Raw genomic sequence first — 14,718 nt, 5'->3', positions numbered from 1 at the left:
GAAAACATCTTTACCTCTGATTTTTTTAGTAATTATAGTGGGAAAAATTCATGAAAATTGGGTTTTCTCGGGAACAATGGCTTAGACTAAAAACTGATGTGATTTTAGGAATCTCAATAAGAAAATACATTATATCATGTGGTGTTTTGAACAAATCGACAGTATACCCATATCTTAAAATTTTTAAAGGTTATGAAAATGGAAAATTTATATTTCTGATTTTGGGCAAATTTCACCCAAGGGGTTTTTTATGAGGATTTTGTAAATGCATAAAAAAAGATATTTTGTGTAAGAAAAATGGGGAAAGTTAATGAAATTTGGATTGGACTATTGAAATTTCAAAATTAGTTCATTATAAGTATAATTTGTGAAAAACTGTTTTATAATAGTTACAAAGTCTTACAATCGATATTTTTGGTAATGCGAATAGAATCCTCGTACAGAAGCTACCTGTTTATTTGTCAGTTTCAATTGATTATGGAAAAACCATACAAATGGACAAGTATGCCGAGGAAATTATTAATTATCATCATCTTGTAAGTACTTATTTTCTTTTTTTTAACATAATTTTAACATTTTTAACGATAATTTGCATTCTTTTTCTGACAATCTTGCAACGAGATATTAAAAAAAAAATGAGAATAACCACAATTTTATAATGCCATGATCAAAATTGGAAGTTTAATCGCTTTAGGTGGATCTCTCCAGAAGCCACCAAATTTTTCAACAAATCTCATAAACCTTTAACATTAATGTCGATGAAATTAGCTCGTAAACTGAGCTTTAACATGAATACACCCTCATTTGACGAATATAATATAAATGAGTTCATTGTTTTATGAGTCAATTCTGATATTTCACTCAACACTTTGACTTCTTCGTAATTTTAGATCATTCAACAAAAACATTACCTTTCAATCCTCTCAGAAATTTCAATATAACAATGCCGTAGGAAACTTTATATAACAAAATTCCTTGGTGGAATATTACTGCCTGAAACTGTTATCGTCTTGAAAGAAACTCATAATTATCTCATAATAAAAATTGATGAAATTTCGGATAACATAGGCAAAGCTAGCCCAAAGATTCCATCAAATTGAAATACACAAAAAACAGCTTTTACTGTACCACATGGTCACTTTAAAAATACGAAACTTCTGATGGTACCAAAACAACCCAGTCAGACTAGAAAAACTAATGGATTATATTTTGAGACATTTTTAATATAAATAATATGAATCATGGATGTCGTAATTATTTTCTCTAAATCACCAGATGGATATCTTATTCATATTTCCGCTATTTTCAGGAAAATCATTCGAAAACTCAATTTTCTTAGCCACTTAATAACCGTTTCAAACTAAACCGTATCAAAATAGAAGCAATCCAAAAATTCTCTGTGCGGAAAACCATGAAAAAGAGAAAATTATTTATAAGATCATTATGGTTACTAAAATCACATTCCCAATTACTAAATGCACTCGAAAACGAGCAATAATAGACCCCACCAATTCCAATTAAGTGGTTAACGCTCCTGTTCTTCAATATCCCGATTTTCAAAATCCTTTAAATTAACTACAGATGCCTCGAATAAGCCATCGGATCTGTACCCTCAACCAATCGTCTAGTATTCCCGTCCTTTTTTAAACGGTCAAAATTTCAAATCGCGACAAATCATTCTCTCTTGAATATGTATCATCTAGTAAAATGTTATAGTGATTATGTATATCAATGATAAAGTAGTAAGGGGCTCCAACTTACATAAAACGCATATTTCTTCGAACTGTAGTGTAAAAAATAGTTACATGAACTCCGAACATCTATAACTATTCAAAAAGCTACTGATAAAGTTGTACTAAGAATTAGTCGCCTTTATCGTCTGGACATTTGCACCAAATTATCGTACTTTTTTCAACTTTATTATATCGTATAAATTTTTATCAGCCCATGAATGTAAGTGCGGTAGATTAATCTCCATATGAAAAGCTGCTTCTGGAAAATATTGTGAATGTTTCTAGTAGAGAATCATCGCCGACATCCAATACATTTTATTCTATAGTTGGTAAACGGGCAGGTTGTGTTTTATTTTAAAAGTATGTTAACCACAGCTCTCATACTTATATATATATATATATATATATATATATATATATATATATATATATATATATTGATTTCTTTTCTTTGATTTTCTTTTCGAATACCACACTATTTAGTATAATAGAGTAATTTATTTTCTATAATGTAATTTTCTTTATTGAAACTTTAGAATCAGAGAGATTTAGAAAAATCGTGACAACTACAATATTTGACTAAAAAGCTATTTAACTAATTAAAAAAAAATCAAATAAAAGAATAACTCGGTGCTTTCAAAGAAATCTAAATTAGAACTGAATCAATATGATTAAAAATATTCTTTACGGGGTGTTTTAATGAAAAACTGAGATATTTATAACAATAAACGAAAATAATTCATCTCACAGATGAATTCAAGTATAATAAGATGGCAGACCTTCAGTTTTATATATAATTGTACCAAAGAGAGAATCGTGATCTTTTTTTAGAATAGTTGATTATTTATAATTCATTGGGAAATAACTGTTGTGAAAGGCGGCAACTTTTCAATGAAGCCATCTAAAGAATAATGAAAATGTCTGTGGAGCTTAGTTCTTGAGATCTGTTACATTAAATCTTCTATAATATAAAAATGAATCGCAAAATGTGTTGGTAAGCGCATAACTCAACAACGCCTGGACCAATTTGGCCAAATCTTTTTTTAAAATGTTCGTTGAAGTTCAAGGATGGTTTTTACGGCGAGAAAAATTAGAATTATTGCTGGAAAAACCCTAAAAATAGCTCTTTTCTTTTTCCCATACAAATGATTTGTAACTAAAACGTAGTCAATTTGAGCACTCACTGTTGTCTAAGCAATGTAGGTGTGTTCCTAACGTCAAAGATCATATCTATCAAAACAATGTGTGTGTGTGCGTTGGAGCACAGAATACATAGTTGGAGGAGTTTAATATCGCGTTCCGAAACTCGCGTTTCTTTTGTAAGGTGTGTTCCTAACGTCAAAGATCATATCTATCAAAACAATGTGTGTGTGTGCGTTGGAGCACAGAATACATAGTTGGAGGAGTATAATGTCGCGTTCCGAAACTCGCGTTTCTTTTGTATTAGTTTCGGCACGCCAGATAAAATGCAGCAGTTTCCATGTCATTACATCAGTCAAACAAAAATCGCGTTAGCAACAGTGTTTTATTATTTTTAATATCCAAACAAAAACAATTCGTACGGCTAAAAAAAAAACAATTCGTATGGCTTAAAAGGATTTGACTTCAAGTCATATCAAATTAAAAAAAAAAAAAGTTGTCTGTTACCTAATCTACTGAGTTTGCTTTTGTCAACTGATACACGAAACAAATTCGTATATCGTGTTTTTTGCAGAGTGTTTAGTTAGTTAGTGTTTGATTAGTTCGTGATTAGTGAAAAAATAATGTATATTTGATATGCCTCCTATAAGACGAAGCAATTTAGGTAGAAGAACCAGAAATGCTACAAACCAAGCTAATTACCGATCTAATCGTACTGCACAAGAACGTGACGACGGAAATGAACGTGAAAGAATTCGGATATCACAAACGCGTGAAGCGCGAGCGCGACATTCAACTAATAATCGCGCAAGTTTGAATCGAGCTGCTTTCAGTTACGATGTGTCAATTGACTACAGTAACTACCAATGTGTTGTTATTGGTTCTATGAACTCGGTTTGCTCACACTGTAAGGCATTAAAATACAAAAACGAAGCCAATGGATTGTGTTGCGCAAATGGTAAAGTGAAATTGATACCATTGGATCCACCACCAGAACCATTGTACTCATTGGTTTCAGGAATAGGAACAGATTCTATACACTTTTTGACACATATCCAACAATATAACAATTGCTTTCAAATGACTTCATTTGGGGCAACAAATGTAGTTCGGGAAAATTTTATGCCAACTTTCAAGGTATGTATTATAGCAGTTACTCATAATTATTTTAGCGAACAAAATTTTCTGTCACGAAAGTTAAGATGTGTCACTTATCTTCAATTTCTTAATCATTACGAAATATATCACTTAGTCATCATATTATATGGTGATTCAGTTTCAGTGACACTTTTATTATATTTTATATATTTGATAGATATTAGTTAAAACTAAATATATACTTTTTAAGATCAAATATTATTTAAGTTTGGTCACTGACAACCCATTAATTTATACCACACCATAATATTTTTCTTATTTACAGATACAAGGGCAAATATATCACAGAGCAGGTTCACTGTTACCAGTGTCAGATAGCGACAACAAATTCCTGCAAATTTATTTTATGGGCAATTCACCACAAGAAATTGATCTGCGTTGTGCACATAACAATTTAGTAAAGAGGTCTATTATAGAACAATTACAAACTTTATTTCATCAACACAATCAATTGATTATATTGTTTAAAACTGCCCTGGATCTGATGCCATCCGATAATCACAAAATTGTAATCAGAGCTGATAAAACACCTGCAGGTCAACATACAAGACGTTTTATGCACCAACTATTGATGAAGTTGCTATCGTTGTAGTTGGAGAAAACTTGGAATCCCGTGATATTGTTTTACATCGTCGGAATGATCAATTACAACGTATAAAGGAAACACACCGCTCATATGATGCACTGCAATATCCCATTATATTTTGGCAAGGTGAAGATGGCTACGATTTCTCAACAAAAATGATAAATCCCATTACAGGTAACTAAAATATTAGTTTAGCTATGGCGATAATATTTCAGTCATTATATTATGTATTTTAATTTTATATTTGAATGTTATTAAAACAAAATCTATTTACAGGTTCTGAAACCAACAAAAAAGTCAGTCAATGAACTATTATTGGGTATTAATAGTAGTATAATAATCCTTCTCTTATAATAATAATAATCTGAGCAAAACGTATTATTATTAGTATTAATATCGCGATAAAAAAATTATGGAAAATATATATTTTCAAATTAAATATTGCATATAAATATAGCTAATTAATATGTCACATATTAAGTGATTAGATTTAATTTCGAGAAATTTCATTACTTGAACTTCATATGAAATCTTTGCAGTTAATTATTTTTTATTTATTCTTCAGTCATTATGAGTATTTGGAACAATTCATTACATCAATTGATTTGCAATGTTATACACAACATTTAATGAAATTCACTTTAAAAAATTATCATCAACTAACACTTTACATATTCATAAAGACACAAAAAACACAACAATAATGACTCATGAATGTATACCAATATCAAATCATACAGTTTTGTGTCAAATTATGTTGGCAGACCCATCAAAGGCTCTGAGCATTAATTATAAGAATGATTCAACCTTGGTCCATCTGTGTAAAACGTCTAGAAAACACGTGGAAATTGAAAGAAAAACATTGGTCTCAAAGCGTAGTGAAAATAATATATATGTTATAAGAAACCTCTTTTATAAATTTATTTAATTTCTTATTTTTTAGACCTTTTAATATTTTAATGCATCTAAATGTTCTTGATTTTAGATCTCTTTAGGTCTGTTTTAAATTTTTTTTAATAATTTCTCGAAGAAAGAAAAAATTTGACGTCTCGACTTTTCTTTAAGTCAAAATATGATATCGACACTGACAATAGATCACCTACATCATGAACATCAAAATAAGAATAAAATCAAAATAAAGAATGTTTGTAGTTCTGTTAGAATTTACAAAATAGAACTATGAATTTTACTTGAATGATTAGGTCTTTTTTATCATTTATAGCTCCCTCGTTTTTATGAAAGTTAACCATTTCTAAAAACTCTCTTTTTCGTGTATTAGATTCCGTTCCAAGAATTTTTGAATCTTTATAATTGAATTTATGTTATTTTGACATTTCATGGTTGGTTAACGCAGTCACAATTAGTACAAGGCAATTGATATGTAATATTACTAAGGAAAAATTCATGTTCATGGTGTAGGTAATCTATTGATTAATATAAATACGCAAATTGTCAGTGTCAATATCATATTTTGATAAAGAAATGTCGAAACGTCAAATTTTATCTTTCTTCTAGAAATTATTAAAAAAAACTAATTTTAAACTTGAAGAGACCTAAAATCAAAATATTTAGATGCATTGATATATCAAAAAGTCTAAGAAATAAGAAATTAAAGATATATATACACCAAAAATAATGCCCTGCAGGGTCTAAAAATGTTTCCATTTTTATTTTTTCTAATATATCGAATATTGATAGTATTATATGACGCATCTCATGAGTTATTCGACTTGGAAGTTGAAATTTGAAATTAATTGATTTAGATTTTGCACGACTTAATACACTTTCGATAGAGCTCCTTCCCTCAGATGTTTCAGTTCGATGGAGTTTGTAATTTTGATTTTATATGTAATGATCATAATAAGTTTTATATATTAGTGGACTATAATTGATAAATGAAATATATCCAACTCAGTTTAGACCGCACATATTCTGTTTTTCATAACATAATGAATCCAACTATTCCTCCGCTTATTTTATACTACTTTAGAGTAATAAGTTTCAAATTATTAGTGAATGGAAATATTCGGATTGCAGCACTAATGGCGGAGAGATCTGAATTACTTCTAATAATCTTAAATAATCATATGTTTCAGATATTACTGTTATGTTTGATATTCGACAAATACAAATTTTATGGCATTCAAACGATTTAGTCCACTCCTACAAATAGTCAACTGCTACTATCAGAGTTATTATGATCGGTCCTGGCAAGTTTCTCCTCTTTAAATATGATTCATAGCGTACTTCTATGATTGAATAACTACCTCTAATGCAGTAGCAAATGCTGCAAATTAAAGATAAAATAAGACGCGCTAAATATAATGATACAGTCCGAAAACAGTAATACATTATCTATAAGCCGGCTTACTGAAAAAATAATGGATTTAACTGGCTGCATTTAGTTTCATAGTTGCCATTAAAACCAGTATTATCGTATCCAGCTTATCGATTATTGTATGAAATGTTTATCCAGCAACTATGATATGAAGAGTTATTTATCGCAATACAATATAATTAAATAGTTTGATTTTCGATGCAGCAGGAAATGATTTGCGCTGATATTCTCAGGATAGTCGCTAGTCTTTTTTGGACGCAGAGATCAAGCTACTTTTTCTATAAATCTACTATTATTTAATATATAAGGCTAATAACCGTTGCCTATAGGCACTTAAAAGCCACCGATATATCTTCAAGAATAACTTTCTGGTTGCTTGCTGGTATCAACCTAGCATCATCTAACTAGCGTATTTTTTGAATTGAATAATTTGCTATTTTATGGAGTTATTTTTTTACTAGAGAATTATAAGTGAAGTAAAGATAAAAGATAAGTTTGGGAAGTACGTCGTTATCTTTTAACAAGTTGGTTAAATATCTTGGCAGAAGGAATTTTTTAATTCAAATGAAAATTATAAAATATCTTGCTTGTCTCCGGTTAACTTCATCAAATTAAATACAAAAACAATTCTATGAATATTGAATTATTATGATAAATCTGTTATATTTTCCATCTGTGGAAATCATTTCTCAAATATTCAAATACGTTGCCCACTAGCTTTTCCTATTGATTCCTAATTGTTTCTGCAATTTACGTAGTTTTCTGGAGGTTCCATCTTCATTAAATAGATCCTACGAAAATTTGTATTCATAATTGATGTTAGTACAAGTATTTACCATTTTATTTTTCCGACAAATTGAAAATATGATTATTGTATATGGTATTGATTTTTATACAGTACCGTAATAGATATTTATGTAACAAGTGTGTAAAGTAGCTTTTATGGACGAAAGTGAATATTGGCGCATGAGCCACAGGTTAAAAAGGACTTTATATATAAATTGATTGAAAATTTTTTTCTAATACCGAATAGTTTGTCAAAATATGGAGGTTAATGTTAATTTTCTTATTATTATTTATATATGTACATATATATATATATATATATATATATATATATATATATATATATATATATATTATATATTTATTATATTATTTATTTTCTCATTATTTCTTTCTTACTAATATTAAAGATGAACTTTGTGCAGTGAGTCAATTTATCAATTCTGCTCTAAGGCATGCGCTGAAAACTGAAAATACCAATTATAATGCTACCTAAAAATAATTGATACACGAGTTGAATAATAAAGAGCGACATGAGCGAAGCTTGAACCTGGAGACTCCAGAGAGAGTCTACGCTATGGATACCTTATAGTTTTCTTTACGCATAAAAGCGCAAAGTTTGTTTCTTTACACACTAGTACATAAAACAAAGTTTTACGCTCTCGAAAGTGTATCTAAATTACTTTCTTTTCACACGGTAGCAGAAAAGCACAATTTATACTTTCTCTACCATCACCTTTAGACACTGAAGGTAAAGTTGACCTTCACTACTTACATGAATATCACAATTGGTTCTAGAAATTCCAATTTAGTTGATCTTAACACAGCTTGTGCTTGAGCTTTAATGTTTTTATGTACTGATAATGTAGCTGACCAATTTCTTTTTTCTTTAATAGACCTCAACAATAGACGCTACACAAACAACATCCTTTTAATTGTTTTTATGGAATCGAAAAAAAATTATCCAGTATTGTATTTTTCTAATAAATATATTGGTTCCTACCAACGTAAAATAGAAGAATTACAATTACAAACACGCTCAGCTTGTCTAGCTTTTGAGAGTTACTTAATTTTCCAACATAGACCCTTGTAAAATCTTTATACTACTCGAATCTTTTTACCCCTCTAACTGGCGCCTTTTTCCTCAAAATAGGCGCTTTTGAATGCATCAACGTCCTCGTCTGATGAAAATGTCTTTGTTGTAAGTGACACTTCAATATTAGTCGCTGGGGACTAGATCTGTAGAATAAGGGAGGTGGTTAACCAATTTGAAGTGCAATTTGTGAATATCAACAATAGAAATAACCGAAGTATGAGGAGGTGCGTTGGCTTTAAGGAAAGCACTCACACAGTATACAAGTCATATTTCATTTGTGTAAGATTATTGTCTTTCAACAACAAATATTCAACGACATCTCGATAATTAATCTTCCAGATTCTCAGGAAAATCTTCGCAACGAATGTCAAACGTAAACTTAGCATCAAAAATAGCTGTAGTTTTAATAAGAATATCTCAATGCATCCGTAAATGAATTACAAAACTTATATTGATAACTGCTTATATCTCTGCAACTTTTCAGAGAATTTTTGTGGGATAGACATATTTGGTACCAATTTTGGTACCTACAAATTCCACTTATCTACAAACACTATTACTACAGATTAGAGGTACTAGACATTACCGTTGAAACTAACACATGTTCTCGATTATTATCAATTTATATTCTTTAAATCACCTCATTCACATTTACCTGTAATTTTTGTATTTTATCGGTAGACCACCTTGTTTAATTATTATAATTGGACAATCCACAAAGTTTTAATAAGCTAAGTGGTGAAAAGTGTCTAACACAAAATGCATTATTCTTCAATACCAATCCCATAATGGTTGTAAGTATTGAAAAACAGAAAACTTTTCCCAAAACACTAAAAGCTCTCTTATATATAGCAAAAATTCCTTGTATACTGCCTCCCTTAGATTTTAAAAATTGTGAAGTGAGGAGAAAGTCTATTTACACACTGTACTCGATGGTATACTTTGCAGCATCCATAGTAATTCACATATATAGTATCTCTAGAATACTTCATAAAGAAGAATTGGCTTTGGAAGAGAATATTTTATCTATAATATTTGCACATATAATGAAAGGATTAATTAGCATATGTTCTAATTTAGTAACATTAGTTTCTATTTATTGGCATTCTTCGCGATGGAGAAGTCTGCTCCGGAATATTCGAGATACTGAAATATTAATGATCTCCAATAAAAACGAATGGTTCATAAAATATTTCATATTCATATTTTGCACTGACTTAGTACTAAGTGCTGCAGTAAGTATTAGTGCAAATTGGCACTATATTGAGAAAATAGGATTGTATTCTCAGAATAAATACTTCATGAAATACTTATCAATGCTTCGTCAACACATAATGTATATCAATATATTTTATCATATTTTTTATGTTTACTCACAATACAAACAGTTGAATAGAATAGCTATGGAAAAATTCAAACTGGAAAACCATATAAACATTTCGCAGCTTATGCATATTTATAGGAAATTATGGGAGGTTACGCAAGATATCAATGATGTTTTCGGTATGCAAATCATTTCAGGGATGCTGGAGAGTTGTCTTATCACTTTATATTATGTAAACGCTGCAAATTTGAGCTTTCATCAGAACAATACAGAAATTATTCTGTTTTCTTCACTAGCATTCATGGAAATGGTAAGATTTTTTTCTTTCAAAATTAGCATGTCACATGCAAATTTTTATTGATTAGTATAGGAAACCAATTTTTCAAGAGGATTTATTAATTATTAATATTATTATTATTATTATGATTATTATTATTATTATTATTGTTATTATTATTATTATTCATATACTAAGATTAATTTAATCAAACCGATGGAAAATATTCCTTGAAAACCTAACAATACTGAAGTAGAAACTTTCTTATGACAACTCATATCATTCTAATTTTTTAGAACGAATTCTATACCATACTTTTAGCAGTGACCTTGAGACTTGGACATTACAAGAAGCGTACAATTAAATAATATATTACCTATTCATACATCTTTATCATATGTAAAATTAGTTACTCATGAGCTTGCTTAATTAATTAAACATTAGTATTACAAACAAACAACATCCAGCAATTCATTCTAATTTCACTATTCATCATCACCATTCACCACTATTTCACCATCTGATGAATTAATTAACATGGTTTGGAGAATTCCTTTTTTGAATTGTAACTAATGATAACTTGATCATTCTAAGAAATCTGAAAACGCAGGTTTTTTGAAACAACATATAAGAATGGTAAAACTGATTTAAATAGCCTTAGTGTGATTTATGCATATCTTTCAGATTTGAAAACACAAATTCTTTAGAAAATTCAACCTCTCCAGTAGCAACTTAACCTTGCATCACCTATGAGAATTCAGAGTTTATCTTTTAAGAAATTCAATGTCATTTATAGCGACTGAACTAAACCAAACCTAAAATTGAACGTATTTCAATTTCAACTCAATATTTATAACAATTATAAATTGAAGACACAAACATTATTAAACGTAATTTAATTTATTTCAAAAACAAATAAAAAATTTATAAAAATAAATAAATAAATTCGATATTTATGTCATTCATCAAATATAATCATCAAATATGTTTCAAATCTAATTTTATCACAAAATTAACGTCATTTCATATATGTATATAAATTAGTCATTAGTTTTTCTAATAATTTTTATAAGATAGATAAAAATTAACGTTTCGACTAATTTCAAATCTTTACCAAAATATTGTTTAATTCCTTATTTCTGAGATCTCTTGGTATATTAATGCTTCTAAAAGTTGTTGATTTTAGGTCACTTCTGTTTTAAAATTAATTCTTCAATAATTTTTGAAAGATTGATAAAAAATTGATGTTTGGACTTAACTTCAGTCTTTATCAAAATATTATCATGCGATAATCTTTAACATAGTTGTTGTGCATGAGCCAAGGAAGGTTTCTTGGTGGTGCATGAAGAATAATGGATACACCAATTTTCTTTATAAATTCATCTCCTGTTTTCGTTTCAATTTTGTCTAGAAAAATCAAAGACCTACTGTTGCAATCACTATGGGTGGCGCCATTTCCTGTAATTTCCCATTGATTATTGCCTGAATTCTTCGTTGCAATACAGAAATTTTATCTTTTGAACGATCCTTATTCTTTTCTGAATATTCAGTTCGAATTGTGAGATTTTTAACATCGATTGAGTGCTTTTCGAACGTATTCTGTCATTTCTGTCAAGAATAATGTTGTTTGTTGTATTTTGATTATTTTATTCACACAAATTTGATAATTGATACAAAATGGATAACACCACAAATCTCAATTAATTATTTTTCCGATAATAAATACATAAGTATTCGAAAACAGGATAGTAATTTTTTTCACAGTGTGAACAATATATGGTTAGAAATTATGTGAGCTATAGAAACAAGTCACTTTTTCATCAGTTGTGAAGAAAATAATTTTGTCACCTAGAACCACCCTTCAACTTCTCCTCTTTCTCCTCTTCCACTAGCTACGGATCTTTATGTATTGATTTTATATAATATTGATATCTGTCATATTTTTTCCTCCTATTTTAATACCTGACAAATATTTATATCAAAACTGAGATAAAAATTATTTTAAAAATCGATTTTTCATGTTCCCAATCTTCATATTCTTATGAAGAATGATAAATGACATTTCATTATTTCCATTGCACATTGTAATTTGTTTCCAGCTCAATATATTTTCTAATAATGTGACGCTTCATATTGAGGTATCGCGTATTTATTTATAATTATATTTTCTGATGAATGCTACATTAGATTCATCTAGTATTCAGTCCATTTTTCCTCTCTCCTGTCCTTGAATACTAGTGTCTCGAATAAATACAGAAAATTATTTATAATCCATATCAAAATCTGGAATCCCATTCAATTTCCGCTCTTTTTCATTAAAATTACGTGAAGCAAAATATAAAAGGAAAAAAACGAACGAAGCTGTTCTGTCAAAAACATATAAGCTGTTCGAGTTTTTTAATGTTCAGAGTGATGTTGCTGAATCTACAAAAAGTAAATTGGAGTCTACTCTTAATACGATATAATATTATCATTGATATATTGCAGTAAAGTCAGTAAGTAAGTAAAGTAAGTTTTGATCTTGAACAACTTATGAGGAATTTAATCATCTAATTGCGTCAAACATACTGTATCAAATTATTAGCGAAATTATGAGATGCAAATACTATTCAGTTTCATTGGATTCTACTACAGATATATCACATCTAGACCAGCTGAATCTGATAATTCACTATGTTCTGCCATCTGGACCTGTGGAACGATTTGTTAGGTTCTTGGATAAGAAAGGTCATTCTGCTGATTAGCTCGCTCAAAGTTCACTAGATTTCTTAAGTGAGACAGTGTTATTGATATTAAATATTATTGTGGGCAAAGCTACGATTATGCCATCATTAGTGGAAAATACATCGGCTTACAAACTCGAATCAATGAAATAAATAAGAACGCTGAATACATTCCCTGTCTTGTATATTCACTGTACAGAATCAATACTTATGTTCGATTTCGTTGAAAACTTCTATAAATTTTTTCCGCTTCCTAGGTGGTCAATCTGACCAAGGTACTTTTATGCGGCTTTATCACTATTAAGCAAGTTTTGGAAGATATTTTCAATAACTTCAATAAACAAGCATAGTATCGTAATAAATCCGACGGATTAGTTTCAACGATTAATAAGTTAGAAACAGGTATAATGACAATAACGTGTAACGGAATCTTAGAACTCTTGCAGGCGACTAATGCTTCGCTGCAGTCGTAAAATCGAAACCTTAATACGGGATTCGCCCTTTATGAATCATTATTCAGCTACGTCCACATTGAGGCTAGAGTCAAAGATCTTACCGACTGTGAAGAATAGAAGCACAACAATTTCAGTAGCTCTACTACACTCGACGACCTAGACCAAAATCAAACAGCTGGAAAACGTTTTGAAGTTCAAGTGTTTATTGTCATTATTCATAAGGTACTGTTTGTTTTAACTAAACTAACTAGTGTTTTCGGAATATTTTTTCAAGTATCATGGACGTCATTTACTAACATGAGGGGCCCCGCGGCCGAATTTGCTACATACCCTGTGCTGGCTTAATCCGGTACTGGGTTATATTAGTATTTTGATAACTTTCTCAGAAAAGAGAAATGGAAAAACACCTAATGTTTTCCAATATGTACCTACTGATACGTATCTACTAGCATTAGTAAACTGGTGGTAACTCTACCAACAAATTACCTCCAATTTTAAGGTATTTAGTTTGTTGCTTTTTGTTTAGGAAATTATATTTGCTTCTTATATAAATACTCGTATGTATTATATTAGAAAAATCTGAAAGTATGAATAAAAATGAAAACCAACTTACAAGATCTTTAGTTCCACACTATTTTGAAAAATCAAGTTTTAGATGAAAACATTTTACAACTACCTTTTTCTTTGCGTTAAGTCTAATTATACTTTAATGAAGTAGCCCTATTTGAATTTATATTTTTCAGATAATTTATCTGTTGACACTAATAAAAAGAACGATTATATATGTGTGTAGAGATGAATATATGGAATTAGAATTACATAAAAACAATTAACCCTGTTAAAGTCTAACAAACCATTTGTTTTCTTTTGTTATTAGCATTATGTGAATAACTTGATTGTTAACAAATTATATATGTATTCGTATTAAAGAAACATATTCACTTGTTTTTCAATGAATATGAAACATAATTTTCTACGAAAATTTAAAATAAAAAAGATATTTTTTATATAACCTTGTACAATCTTCAAAGGGGTGTCACAAAACAACTATCAAACCACCCGAGTCTGATATCAGTTGCTATGACAACTCAGGCGTGTAATT

The 14,718-nt window shown here is 29.4% G+C and overlaps 1 protein-coding gene across 1 annotated transcript; it reads left to right on the top strand.

The window, feature by feature from the left end:
- The first annotated feature begins 3,365 nt into the window (after positions 1-3,365).
- Positions 3,366-4,886, top strand: LOC130897212 (uncharacterized). The gene is made up of 2 exons (XM_057805957.1): positions 3,366-4,010; positions 4,297-4,886. The coding sequence occupies exons 1-2, from the start codon at positions 3,510-3,512 to the stop codon at positions 4,621-4,623; spliced, it is 828 nt and encodes a 275-aa protein (XP_057661940.1). The 5' UTR covers positions 3,366-3,509; the 3' UTR covers positions 4,624-4,886.
- The last annotated feature ends 9,832 nt before the right edge of the window (positions 4,887-14,718 follow it).

Source organism: Diorhabda carinulata, chromosome 8 (genome assembly GCF_026250575.1).
Source record: "Diorhabda carinulata isolate Delta chromosome 8, icDioCari1.1, whole genome shotgun sequence".
Lineage (NCBI taxonomy): Eukaryota > Metazoa > Arthropoda > Insecta > Coleoptera > Chrysomelidae > Diorhabda > Diorhabda carinulata.
Note: the sequence above shows the minus strand (reverse complement) of the source record. Positions and strands in the feature narration are given on the sequence as shown.